Source organism: Takifugu flavidus, chromosome 17 (assembly GCF_003711565.1).
Source record: "Takifugu flavidus isolate HTHZ2018 chromosome 17, ASM371156v2, whole genome shotgun sequence".
NCBI classification, from domain to species: Eukaryota; Metazoa; Chordata; class Actinopteri; order Tetraodontiformes; family Tetraodontidae; genus Takifugu; species Takifugu flavidus.
In genome coordinates, this window is record NC_079536.1 from 7,759,099 (window position 1) to 7,783,245 (window position 24,147).

Below are 24,147 nucleotides of genomic sequence, written 5' to 3' on the forward strand. Positions count from 1 at the left end.
AAGTGGCCAGCATTTCCCCAGTTCTGCTGGGTCTCTCGGGCCTGGATTCAAATTTTTCCTTTTTCTGGAATTATATTCCAAAATTACCATAATACATAAGCTTGTTTGCAGAGGGTGTCCTTAACATGTATATCATATGTAAGCAAATATAGCAACAAATAAATAAACATGTTTTAGCATTATAATGTACCTGTCATCATAATCCTACTTATATTTAACAAATAACTGTTTATTTACGGTATTTATATATATATATATATATATATATATATATATATAATTTTTTTCTTTTTTTTTTTCTCTGTATTTGGCGAATACATCCTACTTAATGCTGAAGGGTTAATGGTGAAGTTAAAGAACTTGTTTCCTGAGCAGGAATCTTGCAATTCTTTCCCTACATTACATCAGGAGAAGCAACTGCCTCGTCAGTTTCATTTTGTAAAGGACTTTTATTCATAAAATTGCACAAATAACCTCGAAATCTAGTTCCAGGAAAAATCTCTCAGTGGGCATGGCTGAAAAAAGTGTGTTGCAGGTTGTTTACATGGTTATTTGATATGAAACACGGGGGTAAAAGACTACGTGGAAGGAGATTTGATTTGTGCATAGATCCTCTGTTGAGTCCAATCTCTGTGCTCATGTTGCGTCTTAATTGCTTGGCAATCTGCTGATTTAAAATCAAGATCGATCTTGAAGAAAGGCTTCCACCAACATTTTTGAATCAAATTAGATTGCAGTATTTAATTTTGTCTTAGACGTGCTTACAGACGTGGCGTAACCTAATTGATTAGCTGCTGCATACCTCATGAGCAAACTAACAGAGCGATGTAGTCAATTAGACGGCTGCTAATTAGACAAATGACTTTGTGCGGCTTTTCATTTAGTGATGTATTTTAAACAATGTAATCTGAGTTCCAGCCATTGATTTTATGTTTAAAAACGCACAACAGGGCTTCCTAAACTGGAGCCAAGTATGTGGATTGCTCTCCAGTGGTCAGCTGCTGTATAGATGGTTCTATCTGCTGGTCCTAAATGATTCCTTTTAACATCATCACCAAGATCATCAAGTTGGAAATTCTGAGCTATCGCTTCAGCACCTCAGCCCCTTCGGGCCGACAGACTTTATCACATCTAAAACCCTTGACAAACTCATTTGCGACACGGAGAGCTACCTCTATTAAGTGGTGATTTAATTAAAAGGTCGTGTCAGTATTCGCCGTCTTGTCGGGGTCTGGGTCACGGGATCGGCAGCTCTGGCTCCCACCTTCATAAGAGGGTCTGACACTTAGAAATTGTAAACATATTGAATGTCCAACAATTTTTATTAACTTTTGTGTGCTTGACTGTTGCTTTCTGTATATGGAAGGATTTCTAAGTATCTAAAATTGCATTTTCTCTTAAATTTGTTGATAATGGAAGTTGATTATTTCTATAACGCAACAAAATAGATTTGTAGAACTGTGTGGTTCAACTGCTTTGTGTTAAAAAAAAATCCTCAAACCAGCATCAAATGTTGCTAATTGTGAATGATATTTTTAAAGATGTTGTTTTCAGTCTGTCTCAGATGTCTGGAATTCCTGTGCTAAGGCTTTTGCTGGATGAGCTTGTTGGGTCTGTAGCAAACATCCCATACAGGTATGAACATGGACGTCTCCTGACTGCTTTCTATCAACAAGGCAACTTATGTTGCCCCAGAAACTTTACCGTGAGATCACAATATATAAAACTTCTTTGTAGTAACTTTAAGCTAAGTCAGACACTCATCTGAGCCCCTCACTGGGTTCATAGATTCTGTTTCTCTTGAGGGAGTCGGAGCTCCTTTGGGAATTGCTGTAACACTGTTGTCCCCATGGCGATATGCAAATCCCTGTATGATATGATTCCTCACCCTGTGGCACCCAAATTACCTTAAAGTCGCGTTCCCTTTCCCATTTCAGACCCATATCTAAAGAAACAATTTAATTTCAAGTTTCCCAGATCTTTAAAGGAGTGAACGGGAACTTGTCCCATCTCATTTTCAGTCAGGAGCAGAAAGGTGATTTAAGTTACAAGTAAGCCAAGCCGGAATCGCTGGTCTCGCACAATGTGGCACAGATGAACGCCTGGCTGCGCCCATCCTGAGGACCACCCGGAAAGGTGTGATGGATCCACAGTCAGCTTAGGGATCAGGGGATTTGCATCACACCTTGAGCATTTTAAATGGCTGCACATGTGATAATAATGAAAAAAATGATCCTGGGTAAAAAAAAAAAAAAAAAGTAAATGAAATGAGTAAATCAGGTCTTAGGAAATGAAAATGACAGACAAGTTGAATCAGTGGGAGAGTGTGTGTGTGCTTCTTGCCACCAGCGTCAACATTAAACACATCAGATTGAAGCCACCCTCCAGGGTAGCATCACTCAGCCAGGTGTGTGTGTGAGAGTGTGTGTAAGAGTGTGTGTTTACGGTAAAAGCTGACTTTCATCTACTTCTCCATTTCCGCATATATTTTTTTGTTTATCTACAGGTTTATTTATATATTTTTTGGCTCAGATAGTGTACACAACACACACACACACACACACTCTCTGATCCATCGATGTATTGATGTGTGAGTGGGTGTCAGTTTTCTTTTATTTTGTATTTTCCACCTCCCATTTTTAAAAATTATTTCCTCCCAGTATAATCTCCTGCAGAGATCCTTTTACACTGGAGTGAACTTGAGTGCTGTTTTTTTTTTTTTTCTGCCACCAGCAGTCAAATGCTGAGAAGTTAGTTAGGGGGGAAAAGAGGGGAAAATCATTTGGGAAAGGCAGGAACTGAACTTATCTCAAACTGTACCTGGGTGAAGATGTTCTATTTCCAAACTTTTCTTTGTTAAGCTGAGAAATTAGATGTTTCTACTGCTCATCGCTTCATTTGTGTCTTTGTTATTGTCCAGCTGCAGTCTCTGGTGTCCCCTGCCAAGTTCTTCCTTGCAAGGACAGCGATAACACTTTTCCTCCTATCTGTGTCTCCATCTCTCCCTTTTCCCCTCCCGTCCTCTCTCAGGACAGGGGAGCGTATGTCTCTTTTTCTTCATATTGACTTTCAGGCTCCTCTCGTCCTATTAGGCCAGACTAAATAATCAATATGAGGTCCTGGTGGGCTGCAGACAGGGACACGTTGCCGGACAAGTGTCTTGCTCATTAACACGCAGAGTAAGAGGTATGACGCATCTCGGAGCCTCGCCTACGCAGACAGGTTCTGTCGGCTCTACAAGTATTAAAGTTTTAAATCCTGACGTGACAAATGTGGTGGGTGAATCAGTCGTTTCAATCACATGAGACTTCATGAATCGTCGCCCGGTAGGTGCGTTTCCTGGTGTCAAGTGCAAAGCGGCAGAAGGCCCCTCCCTCTCCTCTCAAGTCTTCTCCCCTGCTGTTCTCCCAGCTGGTGAGTTGTGACATCTGCAGCGCTGTGACATGGATAAGCAGCTGCTAGCGACGGGATGGGGAAGGGGGTGACAACGCAGGGGGAGAAGCAAAGAGGAAAGAGCTGCCTCAAGGGAGGAGGGGCTGACAACCAGCAACTGTTGGGCGAGGGAGGGGGGTGGGGGGTTGGGAAATCAAGTGTGCGAATGTACACGTGTGTGTGTATGTGTGTAGGCGTGGCAGCGTGCCAGGCGGTGCCATCTGGCTGCTTGACAGAGCTCTTCTCATTAACAGGGAGGTTAATTGCTGTGGCAGCACCCAGCCTGTGTCAAACATCACCCCGGAGACATGAAGGCAACAGACATCCTACATGTTTGTGACCACATTGATGCTCTGTGTGTTTGAACGTTCCAAACGAACGTCGTTAAGATGTTATGAACTATTTTCCTAAAGTATGAGTGAGCGATTGTATCAGGGTAATTGAGTGTCCTTGTATTTGTTGGAGTACCAAAATACTAATTCTACTAGCAAAGTGAGGATATTCTTGTGAAGTTTGGCTGGCCTTCTTAACTTCAAAGGACTGTTTGAGGTTTAAGACCTGAATTAAAGTTGAGGTTAGAGGTGGTTTTAGGTCAGGCTCAGGCTCAGGGGTGATATAGGATGGGTACAGTTGGGTTAGGGAGAGGTTACGTATTATGTCTATATAAGTCTACCACAAGATAAATACAAGGCTGTGTGTGTGTTTGTGTGTGTGTGTGTGTGTGTGTGTGTGTGTGTGTGCGCAAGCACGTGCTACATGCATGTTTATATTAGTCCTTTGAATTATGTCTTGTTGCTGTAATGATGTAGAAAGAATTGGGTTTACATAGCCAATGTCTATAGCCCTGAGGGCGCACACACACCCACAAACACACACACACACACACACTGGACAGGGGAAAGGGTGGCAATTTGCATGTTATTACTGCATATTCATGACTAATTTTGTTAGCCCTGCCTAATAGGCCTGAGTGACAGTTTGAGATATCGAGAGCCTGCTTTAATATTACACTTTCGTTCACTCACACACACATACACACACACCGCTCACTCATATTCAGTCACCGTGTGCTCTCCGTCCACACAGTAATCATAACAACACTTAAGGCTGCAAATAGGAAGTCCCTGTTCATCTGTTCGTTTGACACTCTGCCATTTGTTTAGCCAACTGCGCTGTGCTGTGTAATATTACAGTTAATCATTTGCGACTTGCATAATCACACACTAATATGCACATACATATGCACAAGTTAAGATTAATCCATTTACATTTTGACCCGTTCCAGATCAGAAATGGTCCATATTTGCTCCGAAAACACATGTATTTAATTGAGGTTTATCCATAATATGATGATGCTGATCAGCAAATATAAAGCCGTCAGCGCTTTTGTTAATGGTCATTTACTTTGGCGAATATGTGTTTTTTAAAGGCCTTTAAAAGTCAAAACAGAATTTGTCGGTGTGCTTTCACGTTATATGGCGGTTTAGGAACTTCCTCCCTGCTGAGCAAGTAAAAATAGGGATGAAATTGGCTGCAGTTATTTTTCATTCAAAAACCTTCTTCCAATTTTCTGCTCCTTCCTATTTTAGACAATTCTTGTTCAAAGATTCTCCCTTTAATGTGGTGTAATTTAAGATTTCTGTCTTTTTCAACCCCACCAAACTGACAGGAAAATAAGCTTTCAAAATTCCATTTTCACCTTTTCAGTCCAAAAGACCCGGAATGATAAAAAAGGAAACACTCTAAAAGGTTTAGTCCTTTGGCAGAAAGTTGAGGAATCTAATTTATGCATATCTTCAGGGAAAGATTGTCTTTGTCTACACATTTCTGTACATTAAAGCGTCTGAGAACAGTTTTTCTACATTCTTTTGAAACATTTTCTCTGGGAAACGCTCAACAGTGATAATTCAGAGTGAAAATAAAAGTGAATTAGCAGCACAGCACAAACACACTTCCCTATTCTCTTGCAGAGATGGAACCCGACTAATCCAAAGTCAGGTTTCTGTCTAACGCTCTCCTCTGTGACTCCATTTCACACTTTTTTTAAAGCGAAGGATTTAACTCTCAGCGCACTCGATCCACTCACATGTCACTTTCGTCAAACCTTGCCTCTCCTCCCCTCCGTGGCGCCAACGCGTAGATGCGCTTGATCAAATTTGAGCATTTTCTGTTTTTTTTTTAATCTGTGCAAAGTTTCATCAGGATAACTTGTGGCCGCCGGTAAATGTGAAATTCTGCTCCGTCTTCATCTTTTCTCCTCTCGCTTGGGTGTGTGACAGCTGTCATTGGCTGTCTTGAGTGTGTTTAAGATATTTACACCAGTAAGGAAACACACACTCGCCCGCGCACGCACATGCTTGTGTGATTTTTAATTAAACTGTTGAACGCATCACATCTCAGACATAAACACGTTGTTTTGAATCATCTGCTGATAAATGAGAACCTCTTTAATGTGTTTTTACAGGACATATTAGAAATGCAAAGTTGTTTACACAAATATTTGGTCTTTTCTCAGTCTCTCCACTGTGTTTTTGTTCCATTTGCCACAGTCGTTGTGGCAGTCGCTCCTCTGTGGGTGATGCCTGTGCTTTGGATGGCCTGACAAGCCGGCTGCACACCGAGGACACACTCATGCACGATCTGGAGAGAGAGCTCAGTTTTCAGCCAAAGGTGATCTGCTCCTTCTCTACGGTGACTTAAAGCTATCAAAAATGCAATGTTCATATCCTTCCCAAACTGATGTTTTAATCAATGGTCATATAGTAGCTTATGCACTCATTTATTTTTACAAATCAAAATCACCTTCACGACCTAAACAAAAGTTGCTTTCTTGTTATTGTTTAGAAGCTCGGCTGCGAAGGCGGAGGAGACTTTTAACGATATCGTTTTGGCAGCTGCGCTCCGAGCGCTCCGTGTGCAGCCAGGTTTAACAGGAAGCTGCGGCGTGTGTGATGAATTAGCAGCATATCTCCAAGCCTGGGGTAACAAACATGGCGTCGACGGCCAGGATTAAGACAGGGAGGTTTTTACAACCTTCCCACACCTCCTTATAAGGTGTCACTAAATTATACCTACTGCTGTTTTACTGTCTTCTGTGGCACACACACACACACACACACACACACACACACACACACACACGCACACACAATCACACACACATATACAGTGATTTGTGCTTGTGGTAAACCAGGCCCTGGTTACTGTTTGTTTATGCAAGCCAGCGACTTCCCTTATTTGCGATGCCACTAATTAGCGGTTTATGCGATTACAGAGTGTCGGCGACGCCAGTAAAGCGACTGCGGTTTATTCTGCTAATCACATTTTCAACAAATGTTGATTTATTTTTTCATTACGCCTACATTTGTGTCCGACATGCGCATCTGCAGCGCAGATGGTGGGATGCATCTGCCTCCACAGACTCGCATAACTCAATAAAGATGATTTCCAGGGGATTTCATCTGTGTCAGCGAGCTTCTGCGAACCGAGGAACTTTACAGAGTCTTAATTAAAACAATATTAGCCTAATGTTGAAAACAATGAGTGAATCTATTTAATCCCTGTGTATTCTCAGTTGTAATGATGATGTGAGCTACTTAGCAGTTCCCTTGATCCCAGTCTGTTAGGTTGCTGGAGTCTAGCTTCACGCAGGAATCAACAGTTTTAAGCTAAGCAGCTCTAGTTTTCTGTGGAGCAGGTGTAGACACAGGTCAAATAGCTTCTGATGGTCCGAACCAGGTGTAATAACACTGCAACACAAACCGGGATAGCAGAACAAAGTTTCTGATTGAGTTTCTTCTGATCTTCACTGGGAGTTGATGCATGCAGCATATTCAATCCATCCAGTTTTAAAGCAAATTAATGGGCTGCTTCAAGAAACAGGTAGATTAAACATACCAGAACAAATTTTTGCCCCTCATATCCAAAAGAATAGACATACAGGTTAGTTAGTGACTTCATATCGCTTTTTCTTTTATTACCTGAACTGGAAAAAAGTGAGCTGCATTATCCATATCCAACTTATAGTAGTTACAACATGGATTTATTTCATCACTGGATTAATAGGAAGTTACTCTAATCCCTGACAAGTGTACTTTAACATCGGGAAATGAACGGAAGCTATTATTTTTCTGTTAGTGGAAGGAGGTTTCTTAGCCATCCGTGTCCATTCAATTAAACAGAAAGTGTCAGAAGGACAAATGAAAGTGTTTGATTGGAGACAGGGTGAAGCCGCTGGTCATGTTAAAGTTGCTGTAAACATGGGCCAGTGAAGAGGTCTTTACACTTTTAATGGAGCCGAATGGACGACAGCCTTTACTAACACACCTGTCAGTTAAAGTGATATTTAAATTTGACTTGCCTGATTCTGATTCTTTGTACTTGTCATTTTGAAAGGTAGGAGCGACTCCGACGTGACTCGAATTCTTCCTTTTGTGACAGTTGACTGGTCCCAGAACGTCACAGTAACTGAGTCGTTTTCTTCTTTGCTGCAAATCCAGATGAAGGAGATCACCCAGAAAGACGGCACCGTGAGCGAACGGCGGCTGCAGCAGGAGGAGGCCGACGCAAACGCTGAGGTGGGACGGGACTGTTCATTAAGCACAGCAGAAGAAGAAAGTAAAGCACTACTAATTAGAATTAAAATGATTTATTCCACATAATACTGTATTGCTAATTCCCACTGCATCGATTCAATTATTTCTTTCATGGCCAAGGGGAATGGTGCGTTATCTACTCATACAGTTAAACATTGTGGCTTCAAAGATGTAAAATTAATCGCCCGTAGGCACAATATCCCTGCAATGAACAGTCTTTTGTTTATTTACATGAAAACAAAGCGATGAAGTCATGAGCTGAAAGTTGGTGTTTTAAGCTAGCAAGGCAATGGTCCACAAGCTGAAACAGTACATGCACGGCAATGACACGACAGTAACGCGCATCTCCGCTCAGTAAGTGGTTCCAGAATCCCGGGTTGAGACTTTAGTTCTGCTCTGCATTCTGCTATGTATTAGCATCAGTACCGTAACACCAGATAAAAACAAGCAAAAAGGTGCCTATTGTTGACTAATGCCCTTTGTTTGCTGTTACTCTGGGGTTTCTATAGCAACACCTCAATTACTTTAACTCTGGTAAATTATATCTCTCCAGACTAATGCAAGCCGCAAGTTTCTCTTAAATTCTTACTTTTTTCTGGTGCTGACAATCATACTTTTTGTTTTTATAAGTCAGTGCAAGTGTTTCTCTACATTTAGCAGCTCACACACACACACACACACACACACACACACACACACACACACACACACAAAACAAGGCATGCTGAGGCTAAACTCTAAACTATTAGCACACCTTCATTTCACATACATGGGTACAGTCATCTAACAATCTTTGCTATAAATTTTCTCGTCTCCAGATTATCCATTATGTTTTGTTGTGTTTATTTGGTTACATCTTGACAACAAATTGTACACATGTATGATCCTGTGACATGGGGGGGGGGGGGGGGGTCAACAAAAAAACAACACAAACACAACACTTGGTCTTAATTCAGACCTCAGACTGTCTGTCCTCTCCTCCACCTCCGACATACCTTCCTTCCATCCTGCCATCGCACCGCAAACCGCTCCAAATTAATCTGCAAAATATTGATTCGAGGAGCGAGGGTGGAGGGAGTTGGGGGCGAGGTGCTCGATTGCGGCCGCATATTAATACGAACAGGCCGCTCTTCGTCTCTCCTCTATACTTTAAGATCCTCATATCTTCATAATTGATTAATGTTCCTTTGTGAAGTGGAGATGAATAATACATTAGTGGGCCTGCTGCACCCTCAGGCTGATGAGAAAATGTTTAATTTCAGTAAATGTAGCACTCCCGCTCCCTTTCTCTCTTTCATTTTCCCTCTTTGGTTATTTGTGCGCCTTTCTGGTGTGTTTGTGAGTTTTCGGGAGAGTGGCGTTGATTTGCTTTTTTCATGTTTACAGTCAGCTCAGAGTGCACGTTCAGCATCACAAACAAAAGGCAGCATCTGCATTTGCAAACATAAAAGAATAAATCGACAAAATGAACTCGGTGTTGTCCCGTTAAGTGATGCTGCAAGAGTTCTGCAACTTTACAACCTGGTTGGGCGTCTTTTTTAAGTGCTGTTTCATCCACTGGCAATCACAGAGGAGACAAATGGGCCACAACCCCCCCCACCCCCACCCTTTTGATCCGGACGAGTATCCTTTTCATCAGCCTGGCGGTCTTTCAGACGGGCGACATGTGACAGTTGCTGTGACTGACGCAGCCCGGTGCGACTCGTCTGGTTAACGAGGCTAATTATGGGAGACGGCAGCCGGATGACGGCGATGATTAGGGATTTAAGAGCTGCGGCGTGGCACACTTGGAGCGCGAAGGGTTGGCGAGAGCTCGGGGGTGTCTGGCACCTGATGCTGAGCATCTGTGTGTGCACAGCTGATAAATGATGAATTGAACACATGCCCGCATGTACACCCACCGGTCTCACTTCATGCCTACTTAGCCCTGCCTCATTTTAATTTGAACTTCTGCCAGCGATCACACACACACACACCACACACACACACACACACACACACACACACACAAAACAAGGCATGCTGAGGCTAAGCTCTAAACTATTAGCACACCTTCATTTCACATACATGGGTACAGTCATCTAACAATCTTTGCTATAAATTTTCTCGTCTCCAGATTATCCATTATGTTTTGTTGTGTTTATTTGGTTACATCTTGACAACAAATTGTACACATGTATGATCCTGTGACATGGGGGGGGGGGGGGGGGTCAACAAAAAAACAACACAAACACAACACTTGGTCTTAATTCAGACCTCAGACTGTCTGTCCTCTCCTCCACCTCCGACATACCTTCCTTCCATCCTGCCATCGCACCGCAAACCGCTCCAAATTAATCTGCAAAATATTGATTCGAGGAGCGAGGGTGGAGGGAGTTGGGGGCGAGGTGCTCGATTGCGGCCGCATATTAATACGAACAGGCCGCTCTTCGTCTCTCCTCTATACTTTAAGATCCTCATATCTTCATAATTGATTAATGTTCCTTTGTGAAGTGGAGATGAATAATACATTAGTGGGCCTGCTGCACCCTCAGGCTGATGAGAAAATGTTTAATTTCAGTAAATGTAGCACTCCCGCTCCCTTTCTTTCTTTCATTTTCCCTCTTTGGTTATTTGTGCGCCTTTCTGGTGTGTTTGTGAGTTTTCGGGAGAGTGGCGTTGATTTGCTTTTTTCATGTTTACAGTCAGCTCAGAGTGCACGTTCAGCATCACAAACAAAAGGCAGCATCTGCATTTGCAAACATAAAAGAATAAATCGACAAAATGAACTCGGTGTTGTCCCGTTAAGTGATGCTGCAAGAGTTCTGCAACTTTACAACCTGGTTGGGCGTCTTTTTTAAGTGCTGTTTCATCCACTGGCAATCACAGAGGAGACAAATGGGCCACAACCCCCCCCACCCCCACCCTTTTGATCCGGACGAGTATCCTTTTCATCAGCCTGGCGGTCTTTCAGACGGGCGACATGTGACAGTTGCTGTGACTGACGCAGCCCGGTGCGACTCGTCTGGTTAACGAGGCTAATTATGGGAGACGGCAGCCGGATGACGGTGATGATTAGGGATTTAAGAGCTGCGGCGTGGCACACTTGGAGCGCGAAGGGTTGGCGAGAGCTCGGGGGTGTCTGGCACCTGATGCTGAGCATCTGTGTGTGCACAGCTGATAAATGATGAATTGAACACATGCCCGCATGTACACCCACCGGTCTCACTTCATGCCTACTTAGCCCTGCCTCATTTTAATTTGAACTTCTGCCAGCGATCACACACACACACACAAACACACAAATGCTACTTAAACCCAGAGCGCTAATTGAATAAATAACACTTATCTGTTAACAAGCGGGCTAATTAGTTATGCTAATCAGCCTTGATAACCAAATTAACCTTTGTTAGTGTGGATTTATAGGCCCTGGAGCATATCAGACACTTAAGAAAACACATTTGCCTAATTAGGTTTCATTGACGTAGACGAGCGTTGGGATTTTTGTGCCTGCATTGTTCTGCTTCTCAATGAAAGCTATTAAGCTTTTTCCAAGATAATAAGTGTCGTTTTATTCATGTAAACAGTATTTTTTTACCAGCAGATATAAGCTTATATGCACTTATACCTCTCCCCTCCCGTCCGTCTGTCTCCCATTAGACACCACACGGGCATGTATATTTTCTATGGCTATTATGGCAGATTAAATAGTGTGTGTTTATTCAGGGAATGTCTGCCTGTTCCATTAGTTTATGTCCTTGGAAATACAATTTGGCCTCAAGTTCCTTCCATTTATTTGAAACCTTCAGTCAGCTTTCCTGTCCTAATAGCAAGTCGCGTTTCCTCTTGTTTTTGCTCCCCGCTCATTATCCGCAGACGGCGTTTAGAAAGGAGCAGGAGAGAGGTTTGGAGGTGGAGAAAACAGGCAAAAACCCGACCTGAACCAAGAAAGACAAAGACAGATGGAGTGAATGAACGTGGAGAAGGGAGAGAATGGCACTCTCCTTTGAACCTGACCCCTTCTTGTGGTTTTAATGAACGGTGAGGCGAGAGCAGGGACGGGAGACAAACCAGACAAGAGTGTCTTTGTTGCAGCCTTGCAAATGAGAAGAAACAGTGACAGATTTACGTCTCGCAGGAAGGCCCTCAGATCTGCGATGTCACCCCCCCACACCAAATGTTCTGGCTCTTAATTAATAGCCCAGGTTTCCTCATGTGCACGAATATGTTTGTATTTATTCATAGATACATGCTCATCTGTTTTGTCCGCCGCAGCATGTGACCACATGCACATATGAATTTCATAAAGGGCAATAAACAAGCTGGGTGTCTTTATTTATGATGCGCAGGCATGCAGAGTATCATGCAGAGTTTGTACAAGAGAATTACTTTTGAAAGAGCGGCACTCATGGGCTCCTCTGGTGTGGTCTGCCTGGCTGATAGGGGACAGCTTCAATTAAAACAAAGATGATAAAAGCTACAGTGCGTGTTCGGAGCTGAGGGTCTTTGAAGACGCTTCCTCATCTTAAGGCTTCTTTGTCAGCTACATAATATCTATCTGTTGTCTATTTTTACTTCTCCCTCTTGGTATTTTGAGAGTGTGATTTGAAGGCTGGAATGTGAGGTGAATTGTATTTTTTCTTTAATGCCTGACAATTTATGCCATGGTGCATTTACTAGCATGCTAATGTCACAAGCTTGACTCCAAAATCTGCAGAACCATTCTTGTATGGGGGAAGCTAATATTAGCTCATGCTTACGTCTGCTGAGTCATCTCCTCTGTGTCCTTGGCTTATTAGCTGATTTAAGACTGATTAGATCAGTCTTAACACGAGCATGTACTGTCACACGCACTGTCACACGCACCAAATTTGAATATTAAAATGGAACTGCCTGACCAGTGTAAACTAGATTAATTCGATATTAGCTGCATAGAGGTGTAGCTAAAACTGATGACGGTGCGTATTTTTTAATGCACATTGCGGCATTTAAAGCCATTTATGACATTAGCCAAAGCTCATGTTATGCAAACACATTCAGCGAGTCAAAGGCACTTACGCTGAGATTACCTGATCCTTTTTCTCAGTTGCCTTCATTTGACTTCATCGGATCATCAACACGGGTATTGATTTCGCATTTGATGGAGTTTTAGTGAGCCACATTGTGTATACAGCATCTATAATAACACACCGTGTAAGTGCATTGTATGTTTTTCTCCAAAATCTGAAAATAATCCCCCAAACCTTTAACTATCCATCTCAGAACATCATTGTAAAATAAATCAATAACTTGAAGGAATCGTCCTTTTCAGGTGTGCTGGGAATCTGACCTAGAATCCCTCCACCACCGCCTCTCTCTCCTCATCCTTGCTGTTGTGGTGCTGTTGTCGTCAAAGCGAAGGTGCCACGGAACCCCTAAATCTGTAGTTCAGCTTGACTGTGAGCTATGTGATCAGTATAGATCGCTGCATCTCACTTCCAGGTAGTAGTCCTGGTAAACAAAAGCGAGTTGTTTTGCTGTCTGTTAGAGTCTGAAAGCAGAGCGTCATTTTCACTTAGCGCTCCTCTCGCTTGACGGACCCGGTACGGGTGGGTTCTTCCACCTCTCTTCATGTGCCTGTGTGACAGACTCCTCTCAAGATGTTAATTCCTCTCCCCTCTGTTGTTGTCATGCTTACACCAGCAGCGTCTGTGCCGGGGAGAAGAAGACATATTGGTGTTAATGAAAAGCCCTCCTAAACTCTCCTCCCCACATGAATGTTTAAACATGCTTGTCATAACATTCATCCGCTCACACATGACAGCTAGCATCTGCAGCTGCCTTGCTCGCCCTCAATATTTTATCATGCCATCTCCCATATCCCCACTCCGGCACAATGGCTGTGTGTTAGCAAACTGAATTATAATGACTCAAAACAGGCTGTGTTCAGACTCTCGCCAGCGCAGGCCATACATAATGGATTCCGCAACACCGCGGGTCTCATAATGGCACAATTAGTCTAGTCTTAACTACACAAGGAAGTGGAAAGGGCCAAAAAACGAGGGAAATATAGCCATATAAAGAGGGGATAATAGCGGGGGATGATTACGGACAGGAAAAGAACAAACGGAGAGAAATCCTTGCGCCCGTATACAGCGTGCTGTTCACATGCCCGAGAGCACGGCTGGTCAGCAGTTGTGACCTTGGCGGTTTTGACAGCAGAGACTCACCATGGTAACGGCCGGTGCACAACCTGCAGAACAGCACTACCCGCTGCACCCCAGCATCCCTCCTCACCCGAACACACCCCCTCACTGACAACTTGATTGGACGCACGATTGAAATGTCACCTCGTGCACCTGCTGTATGTGAAATGAAATGAAACGTGCAGTACTGGGTTGGACAAACAATCAGAAATTAGCTCTCTAAGAGGACGGAGTCGAAGATGAGCCTTATATTTCTGTGTCTTCCTTTAAGATGGCGGGAAAAGGTGGGGTCACCACAGTGATGCTGGAGCATCAAAGCAAGAGACTTGTCGTAGCCGCAGAATCCGGAATCTAATGAATATTAATGTGGAAGCAATTACCTCAGGGAAATGTTGTCTGGAGGTTAGCGGTGTTAACACGTGTGTCTCACCTTTAGCCAAGTAGCATCTGTGGACTGATGCATTTACTTTCCTCCTAACAAGCCCATAACTAAATCAGGTGAAAGTGAACAGTCCAGCACACATTTTTTCTGAAAGTACTCTTTATGTCTTTATGTTAAAGAAGTCGATCGGTAAAATGTGCTGCTGGATGTCGACTAAGGACTTTTAAACACATTTGAAGCCACTAAACACAAAAGCACACTTTAAAAATCACATACGAGAACATTTTCATATTAGTCGTCATCGTGGGCCAAAAATTGAGTAAGGCTCCCATTTTTCAACGCTGCAGCAGTTTTGAAGCGCTTTGTACTGGCGTGTTCTTCGTATTGTCTAGTTGTAAACACACACACACACACACACACACACGTGCCCACTGATGGTCCCTCGCTGCTGCTTATCTGCATAAGTGACTGTGGCGCGCTCAAAGCCTCTCGCTCCCTAAAATCCTTCTAAATCAGTGTTAAAGCCCTGATAATAGACCTCACTGACCAATTGATTGGCCTTCTTATGTTTACAGCTCACTTTAATTGCCTCAAAAAGTACCATTTGTCAGCCACGTGTGTCCATGCGTGCATGCAAGCGTGCCTGTCCATCGACAAAAAGGCCCATTGATTTATCAGCATCAGGATTTGTCCCGTTCACCGTACATAAAACCCCCTGCATACGTGCAGCTCAAAATGGGAAATGGCCCCATTGATTCCCTTAAGTTGGAGCCCAAATGCTAAAGATTTTTGGATAAGCTTTCTCATTATTTAAGCTGAAATCAATAAGGGAGAGCATGGGTCTAATGAATGAACGGGCCACAGATCAGATGGGGTGTGCTCATCCCTGGCCTGTCCTGGTCGATCCGCACCAGCGTGCGCGAGCTCGTGCACATTTTTTTGTGGATGAGAAAGCCCGAAACTGACAGAACAAATTCAGTTCCTTGGCATCTTAAAAGATAATCAGGAGGTTATTATTATTATTATATTATTATTATTATTATTATTATTATTATTATATTATTATTATTATTATTATTATTATTATTTTACACATGTTTATTGTGGTTATTGAAAACTGCCCCAGTTGCCTAAAATAAACAAAGCAAAAAATAATAATTGCAGTGAAAATGCATCATGTGGTTTCATCTGTCTTCATGTGGTCCAGTTTTCCTAGGGGGCATCTGGGCCGTTTCACCTTATCTTCTTGCTTCAGACCCAAGACACATAGCGACATAGAACTGGAAGTGAACATGGTGGTGGTCCATAAATGAAGGATGCTTTCAAACCAAATAGTGGGGGCTCACTGCTTTTTCAAACAAGGGCAAACCCACAAGTAAAAGGTGATTTTTTCCAGAACCACTTTCAAAGCGTACAAAACTCGCCACAGTCGCCACTCGCGACTGCCTTTGAACGCTTCTCGAAACAGCCAACACCTAGAAGTTAAATATAAATCTGCTTGAGAAGATGTAAATCGGCAAGTGTCGATCACAACTTTCTGACTGACTTTCAAGGTTTTTTTCTCCATTTCCCCCAGTTTCTCGTCACATTTTGGCGGCGGGTGCCGAGAATGGCTTTCCTGTTTCCTGTTGTGGTTCAGCTATTTACAGGTGCTTTTGCAAACTTAAGCCCAAACTGTAGTAATCATGGCAACAAAGACGGATGTCGCAACAGTGACTAAATGGCCCCATTTCCAGCTGGTAAACTCCCTCCCCATCCCAGCGTCTCTCCCCTAAGGTGTCCCGCCTTTTCCAGCTCATAAATATTGAAGGTGAGAGCTGATGAGATTCACAGGCAGTAAAGGAATCAAAATCTATTGTTGCGTGTCCTTTTCCCGTGTAAAGTTTGGATTAAATGTCACACATTAGCATGTGAACTTTTAAATGAGCTTGTTTGCTCTCCGTGGCATGGGCCATGTAAATACACCAGCTTGAGTACGGAATAGGGGATCGCGTTGCCTAGGAGGTGGGCATTTACACGAATTAGGGGAGGCTAGGACATGTTTGAGTGTCGCACTGACAATTAGGGCCACAGTGAGGGACTTGGAGGTCCTCCAAACGGCTCTATTGACTGGCCGATGCCTCACACCTGATGTGTCTGATGGGAAACGCACCCTCAGAGGGAGATGATTGACAGTTGCCCCCAGAATCACATATGCTGTAAGAATGTAGCACAAGCTCAGAAAAGTTGGAAACTACAATTCTCTGAAATGTTTCTTTTGCTCTGGACCAATATTTTGTATTCTTTTGAGTTTAAAAGCAAAGTGTTGTAATACGCACATGTTCATGCAGCAGCTGTGCTGGGTTCTCTATTTTTTCTTTCACAGACTCTGAATCTCTTTGTTTTAAAAGGTAAGGGTGCTTTATCGACGTAATTTCCTCTCAGCGAAGGGCCTCGTGTCTGTAAAACACATTAAAATCTTAATGCAATCTTTGCAAACCCAGGAGCAACGTTATTGTTCTATTATACTCACCGAACAACAGCATCCCGTCCTGTTTATCAATCCAATATCTCATAATGTGCTCTCTGCTGCCCGGTCATTTTGAATATAAAAAGATCTCACAGTCTTATTGTGTCATATTTCCTATATTTAGTTTTAATCTCTTGTTCTGACATGAATCTGACACACCCAATATGATATTTGATTACCTTTATTTTTTTTTTGAGTTTTTTCGCAGTCTCCAGGTGATATTGGATACATGTGCAGAGCTGGTATTATGTTGGCTATTTCATCTGGGTATAAAAATGATTTAGTGTGTGCTCTGCGCATGGTGTCATTGACTAGCTTTAATTTCACTGTGAGGGTGGGTTTTATTACTGTGCTGCTCTCTGAGTGTGTGTTTGTGGGAAAGGCGGGAGGGGGGGATTAATGTTTCTGTGCGTGAACTCCATTTTCATTTTTTTTTTAGCTGTAGCATTTGACACCTGTGCATATTACCCAGCGTCCTTAGCAAGTACCTGTATGGCAAATCACACACACGGACTGAGCCGGGCCAGGATGGGTCGGGCCGGGCCAGGACAGTGGTCCGGGTGCTGAGGAGCTGAGGGGCTCTGCTTTGCCGTGACAAACCATACTTGTGATCAAATGCTACAGAGCCATAATCATGTTTGTGCCACTGAATTCTTTAACCTTTCCCTGACCCGACGGAATGCCAGCCACCCAATCACAGAGCCTAATTGAATCAGCCTGCACGATACCCCACCCGCCCCCGCACACCCTCTTTTTCAAACTGATGAAAAAAACAATGAAATTGGGGGTGAAAAATGAATACAGGAGGGAGCAGGTAAAGGGAGGGAGGTAAAGCCAGAGACGATGGCCAGGCAGAGCGCTTTTTAAAAAAATGCACAGACGTGATCACACGAGACGGTCGCACCATTTCCAATCCCGTCAGCAGAACAAGAACAAGGGGGCACGTTTCGGGAGGGGGGTCATCTCTCTCACAGCTCAGTCAGAGGACATCTCTTAAAGATAATCTCTTTTCTTTTTGTGCAATTTTCCTTTAAGCGGCTTAGTGTTTACCTCCAGGATTAATATTTTCTCTGTTATTAATATTGCTCTGTAATGAGGAAGGTAGCGGACGCTGTGTGGCCGCCAGGCAGCTCCGACCATGTTCAACAAAATAAAAACAGAAGCAAGAAGGAAGTTTTAAAAGGCGGACAGAGGCTGCAGGGAAGGGGTGGAATTGCAATCGAGGCGTACTTGGCTTTGTGTAGAGGGGTGTGTGTGCACCGCTGTGCACGGGACCCTCCAAACATGCAAGTGTTTGTTCCCTGTGTTGATGTGCTGGCGTGATGGTGCCTTCTGATTGATAAGGTGTCTGCGCTGGCTGCAGATTGCTCTTGCTGATTGCTTCTGAGAGCTCCAGCTGATTTATAATCAGAGTGGGATGAAGGATTGAACCATGGATTGCTTATCTGTTTAGCACCCTCACAACATAAACTGGCAAATTACCATGATGAACACACACACGCACGCGCAAAAAAAGCAATAATCTGGACCTTATTAAACACGGGCACACAGTCATATAAATGTAATTTTGCACACACGTTTATGCTCTGCACCGAACATAAACAGGATTATTTATCAGCACAGTCACATGTTCTTGATTAGCCAAAAGTGCAATCAGTCTCATTTGTTTCAAGTCGCATTTGGTTGTGTGCAAGTCGCAGTTAGCTATTAGTATTTTCTTCAAGGACGTCTTCAAGCTGCTTATTTTTCATACTATTTTAAATCCTTATGGATACACAGTATTTTTTTTTTTTTTGTGTTTGGTGTATAGTTTGTTTTTTGTATCATATTTATATATGATTTCCAAAACAGGAGCTATGTTTAATTGGGGTAAAGCACTGGTGTAACATGTCAGAATAAATCCACCAGCGTAAAAACCATCAGCTTTAGATTCTGACAGCTTTAGTATTAGTATGCCCTCTCTCTTTCTCCCTCCTCCCTCTCTCTCCATCTCTCTCTCTCTACCTCCTCCTCCCACCACCCCGTTCCTACTGTTTTTTTTTCCTCACCCCTTCCCAGTATTATCTACCTCAACCACGGCTGTGGAATGCACAGTGACAAAACCATGAAAAAACTCAACAGTACAGTAAAGGAACACGTTTTACACACACACACACACACACACACACACACACACACACACACACACACACACACACTAAACATCTTTATGAAGTCTAACCCTAACATAATAAATTACCTAGCTCCTTATCCTCACCTTGTTACTCAACCATAACCTAAACTCAAATCTATCCTCCACCATAAAACCATTTCTTAACCTTCCAATTGCTCTTTGAAGTTGTGAGGAGCAGCAAAATACCCCCTTCCTTGCAAAAATGCCCTCACTTTGTTAGTAGAATGAGGATATTAACTGACTTACTGAATATGGAGCAAATTCAAGTGCACATACATACACGTGCACTGATGAATGGCAGCAATTAGATGGGGAACCCAAGCATGTGAGGACAGAGGAGAGCTGAGGGGCTGCAACCGCCACATGAAATGTATGTGTGTGATTTTATTTTTTTTTTGCCTGCATTTGGGAGTTTTTTTTATCACTCTGACACACAGCCTGCCTAAATATCTGCAGTGCTGCTCATGTTGTCAAACCGCAGCTGTGACGCGACAGTGCAAGCAATCAGGTCTCAAATACAGACACCACTGGACTGCATCATTATCACTTTGCAAAAATGAATTGATAATGAGACCACAGCAGGAAAAGAAACACTTTGGCATTTTTGGCAACAGAAACAACAAAACCAATAAGTATGATTACAGAATAAAAGAAAGAAATCCATTGGCTCTCATTGCTCAAGTTTCCTTTTCATTCACGCACTTCTTTGCCAAAGAAAAAAATCTTCTTAAAATCAATAACATCTCTGTGTACCTCAATCCAGCTAAACAAATCTCCATCCTCATCTCGGCTTCTGAATCTTTCCCAGAACTTCCCGGCTTTTATTTGACATTTTAATGACTTTTATACTCGTGTCTCTTCCCACATAATGCACAGGTAATATGGGCTTGTCTCTTAATCATTTTCATGCAGGAAGCCTTTCTTTCATCTCTGGTTTCATATTGTCTCCAAACTTGTGCAAGCGCTAGATGAGACGGCGGCGGCAAATTTGATATTCGCTCGTCACTATTCATTATATACAGTAGTCAACTAATAAAACACAGTCGAGTCAGATTTGGTTCTATAAAAAGACATGAGAAACGTTATAAGCGCACTGATAACAAACATCTCCAAACCAGCTGTTGTTGACAAGAGAGGTGGCTCATTTTCAGGCTTTAAAGATGGGAAGGATCCGCATTTCCAGGAACACTTCAGGTGTCAGTTTTTGCTTTCATCTGTTTGTACAGTTGTTATGTGTGACTACAGACTCATGCAGGGTTTTTGCCAACTTTTTGCTCTTCAGACTTATTCCCTTCCCAGTGGGTGTGTGCATATTTCCTGAGCAGGTGTGTGTGTGTGTTCAGATTAGTATTTATGACCGGTAACGGTGTGTGTAAGACACAGCCGCTGATGAATTCTGCCACTTCTGACTGGTTACACCACAAATCACTCCATATTATAACCCCTTCAGATGCAAATTGTGGGCCTTTCTGTGCATGCACACACGTGCATGTGTGAGAGACCAGAAGAAAAAGAAAATGCCTGAATGCTGCTGTTATTTACATATATACTATGTGCACTCTGCTCTGCCCATGTGTGTGTATATTATGAATGAGTGAGCGCACGTGGGCGTGTGTGAGCAGGGTAGCCCAGTATCGCTTGTGAGCTCATTTCTCTCAGAAATCAAAGTTAAATGGGTCATCTATCACAAGGATATGTGACTGGGACACTTCTCTCTAGTGTGTGTGCGTGTGCACGTGTGTGTTAGTATTCTCAAAGCCATTCTCAAGGTGTGTGGTGCAAGGGCGGCAGCTGTGTGCGTGCACGCGCGTGTGTGCGGTGGTCACTTGTCTTTGCCTGTGCCATGATTAATGGTTTACATTGGGCTGTTCAGCCATGCATGTTTCTCGGTTTATCGTTTTATGCTGTCTCCAATTAAAGCTCCATAACGTGAGTGATGGCTTCACGCCATTGTCCATCAATAGAGGCCATCAGCGACCTCATGCATCCAGGATATGGAAGCCACACACTAACTAATATCCTCTTGTGCCACACAGCCTATGGCCAGGCCGCGTGTGCATATGCAGATTTCTGTGCATGTGTCAGCGCACTTGATGCGGAAAATATAGATTTTTGAGTGATCAAACATCACTATGTTTGTGTGAAATACACTCTGTGCACATGTGCTGCACACTGTCATTTCACAGACTATTATTTCCTCAGATAACTGTAATGATATTAGGCTGATGTGTAGATTAAACTGTCCACAAACAGCAGCTGGCTGATGTGGGAGGCGTATTTCCATATATTGCATATTTTCATCAATCCCTGTGTCTTTGTTTGTTTAGTTTGTTTGTTTGTGTTATTGCCCTAATGTTTTCCAAATGTTAGCATGTTTTCATTAGCAAGTTTAGCATTAAACTGGTGGTCTATGCTCTGTTTCATAAATGCTTAATCACACAGACAAAACCCTCCAGAGTTCTACATCGTGAAGCTCAAAAGCATTAAGCATAGGTTTGCCGCTCAAGTTGTGGGAACGAGCGTGTAGAAGTGTAATGATGGGACAATTCCCTACAAACATGCACATATTTGTAACATGTGATGACAATGATTGCACCATGCATAATGTCCAGCTGGACACAGGCTGTAAATGGAAAAAAGATAACAATAACTCAGCCATCCTGTAGGCTGCCAGACTGTGTCTCTGTCTTAGCTATTTGACACCTGCAGAAAAAAATGAACTGTGGTTATCAGCAAATTAAAAAAAGGGGGTTGGGGGTGATTTAATATTCAACAGTGCCTGGAGGGGCTGGGGGAAGGGTAAAACAGCAAACCTATGGATGAGGGAGGGGGGGTGAGGAATGAAGAAGGAAATTAATCAGTGATATCATCTCTGTGGGAGTTTAGCAAAGCACCAACCTCAGCGTTTACTGGTTTTGATGGATCTTAGGGTGTCATGACAGACCAAATTCACCAAAAAAATCACTGATCAGCCGATCAAGATCGTCACCTTCATTTTAGATTTTGTTTTTATTCATGCATGTTTGCACATTAAACTCCCCTCCGCTGTTAGCAGTTTTAGCCTTCTTCCATACATAACAGCACAGGCATAATCACCAAATTTGACATTAAATTCATTTTGGATGCAGATAAACGTGTCGTGTGTTCCAGGCGGCAGCTGAAATGATGTCTCTGTGGAAGAACCTCAGCGTGTTGTTTGATAAAAGGATGGAAGAAAAGGAGATGATGATCAACCAACAAGCTGAAGAGCTGAATGCAATAAGACTAAAGGTGAGTGGCTTAAAGGATTTCTGCATTATGCATATAAAAACTCTCCACATAGTTTATACATAACCAGTTAAACCAATTAAAATCCAGCTGCTTCAAGTATATTGGCTGAATTTCTTTATTTGTATCAGTAAACTGTAAAATTGTATCACGTTTCCACCCACTCGTTTTGTCCTCTATTCAGTACAGATTACCAAAGTCACCATGGTGTGTGAACTTCTATGATTCAAAGCAGCATTGAAACACGACCCCTGAATGACACACAAACACTGGATCTGCATATTATTGTGCTTTTGATTGAATGCCAAGGTTTCACTGAGACAAACATCAGAGTCAAATGAAGCGAGCACCTGTAGCGTGTGTCTGTGTGTGCGTGTGTGTGCACGTGTGCGCGCGCTTAGCGAGACAGAAAAGCAACTGTGAAATCTGCACCTGTTAAATTCAATTAGTCCTCTTAATGTATTCATGCCAGCTGCCAAAAAAGAGGCAGCCGTTAACGAGCTTGTTAGATCAATTAGCTAATTAATTATCTGTAAAGCGGTGGTTTCTCAAAGAGCCACGTCTTCATTATCTGACGTCTGCCGCCTGTTGGATCGCTGGAATGAAAGCAGATGATAGACACTTATGTTTGTGTGTGATCTTTGGGATTATGGCGTGTTTATATGGGAGGGTGCAGAAAGATGAATGACTATATTGTAACATGTGATGCCAATGATTGCACCATGCATAATGTCCAGCTGGACACACAGGGTGTGTGTGTGTGAAGTATAAACTATGTATATACAGTATATATATATATATATATATATATATATATTATATATATATATATATTATATATATATATATATTATATATATATATATTCTATACACTGTGGCAATGGCTTGCCAATATCTGTGCATATTGCAGTGAAAGGTTATGTGGGGGCCATCACTCCCATAGGTAAAGACAGAACAGTCCTCCTAGCCACTTTCTAATCTGTCTTTTATTAGAAGTTAATATCTCGCCTGCTCTTTCTCACTCCGCACTCACACCTGCTTAGAAATGGCCACGCTCCATCTTTTTAATTCAATTATATTAGCCACCGTCTCTTACTCTGCGCTCATAACTCTATAACTCACTCAGTGTCTCTCTCTCTAGCTCGCTCTTTGTCTCTCTCTCTATTTCCAACCCCAAACCCTTCTCTGCTGTCCTCAAATGTTCCATTTCTATTCATAATCCAAGATGGAGAATAGACTTCGGTCAGTCAAGGATTTGGACAAGTCGCTTTCTTTTCTCCTCTCCTCCTTCCGACTGGTTGAAAACACATGATGGCCGAAAGGAGCGCATAAAAGGGGAGGTGAAAGACGGAAGCAAAGCAGAACGAGGCAGGGGGTCAGGAGTGAAGGAGAGGACCCCAGGGGATACACTTTAATTGCTAAAGTAATGAGCCACATTCAGACCAGCATTTTGCTATCAATGGGAACTATAGACTAATGTAATTGTCCAAGACTTAGGCTCCAATTTAAAAAAAAAAAAAAAAAAAAAAAAAAAAAATATCATAAATCTGAAATCTGAAATTCTTTTTTGCCATACCTTCTCCTAAAGCTCTTATACTTCCACTCTTGAGAACTAAGGCTCCA

At 42.7% G+C, this 24,147-nt stretch overlaps 1 protein-coding gene across 8 annotated transcripts in view; it reads left to right on the forward strand.

Moving 5' to 3' along the window:
* Nucleotides 1-24,147, forward strand: part of LOC130514016 (paramyosin-like) — a 76,024-nt gene that overhangs the window by 9,106 nt on the left and 42,771 nt on the right. For 4 of the 8 annotated variants that reach the window (XM_057013361.1, XM_057013364.1, XM_057013363.1 and 1 more), the window contains exons 3-6: nucleotides 1,565-1,635; nucleotides 5,982-6,102; nucleotides 7,932-8,009; nucleotides 22,406-22,525. In XM_057013361.1, coding sequence (XP_056869341.1) covers nucleotides 1,565-1,635; nucleotides 5,982-6,102; nucleotides 7,932-8,009; nucleotides 22,406-22,525 — 390 coding nt within the window. Of the gene's footprint in view, nucleotides 1-1,564; nucleotides 1,636-5,981; nucleotides 6,103-6,276; nucleotides 6,487-7,931; nucleotides 8,010-22,405; nucleotides 22,526-24,147 lie in introns of all 8 variants that reach the window. The other 4 variants (XM_057013368.1, XM_057013366.1, XM_057013369.1 and 1 more) reach the window with 3 other exon arrangements.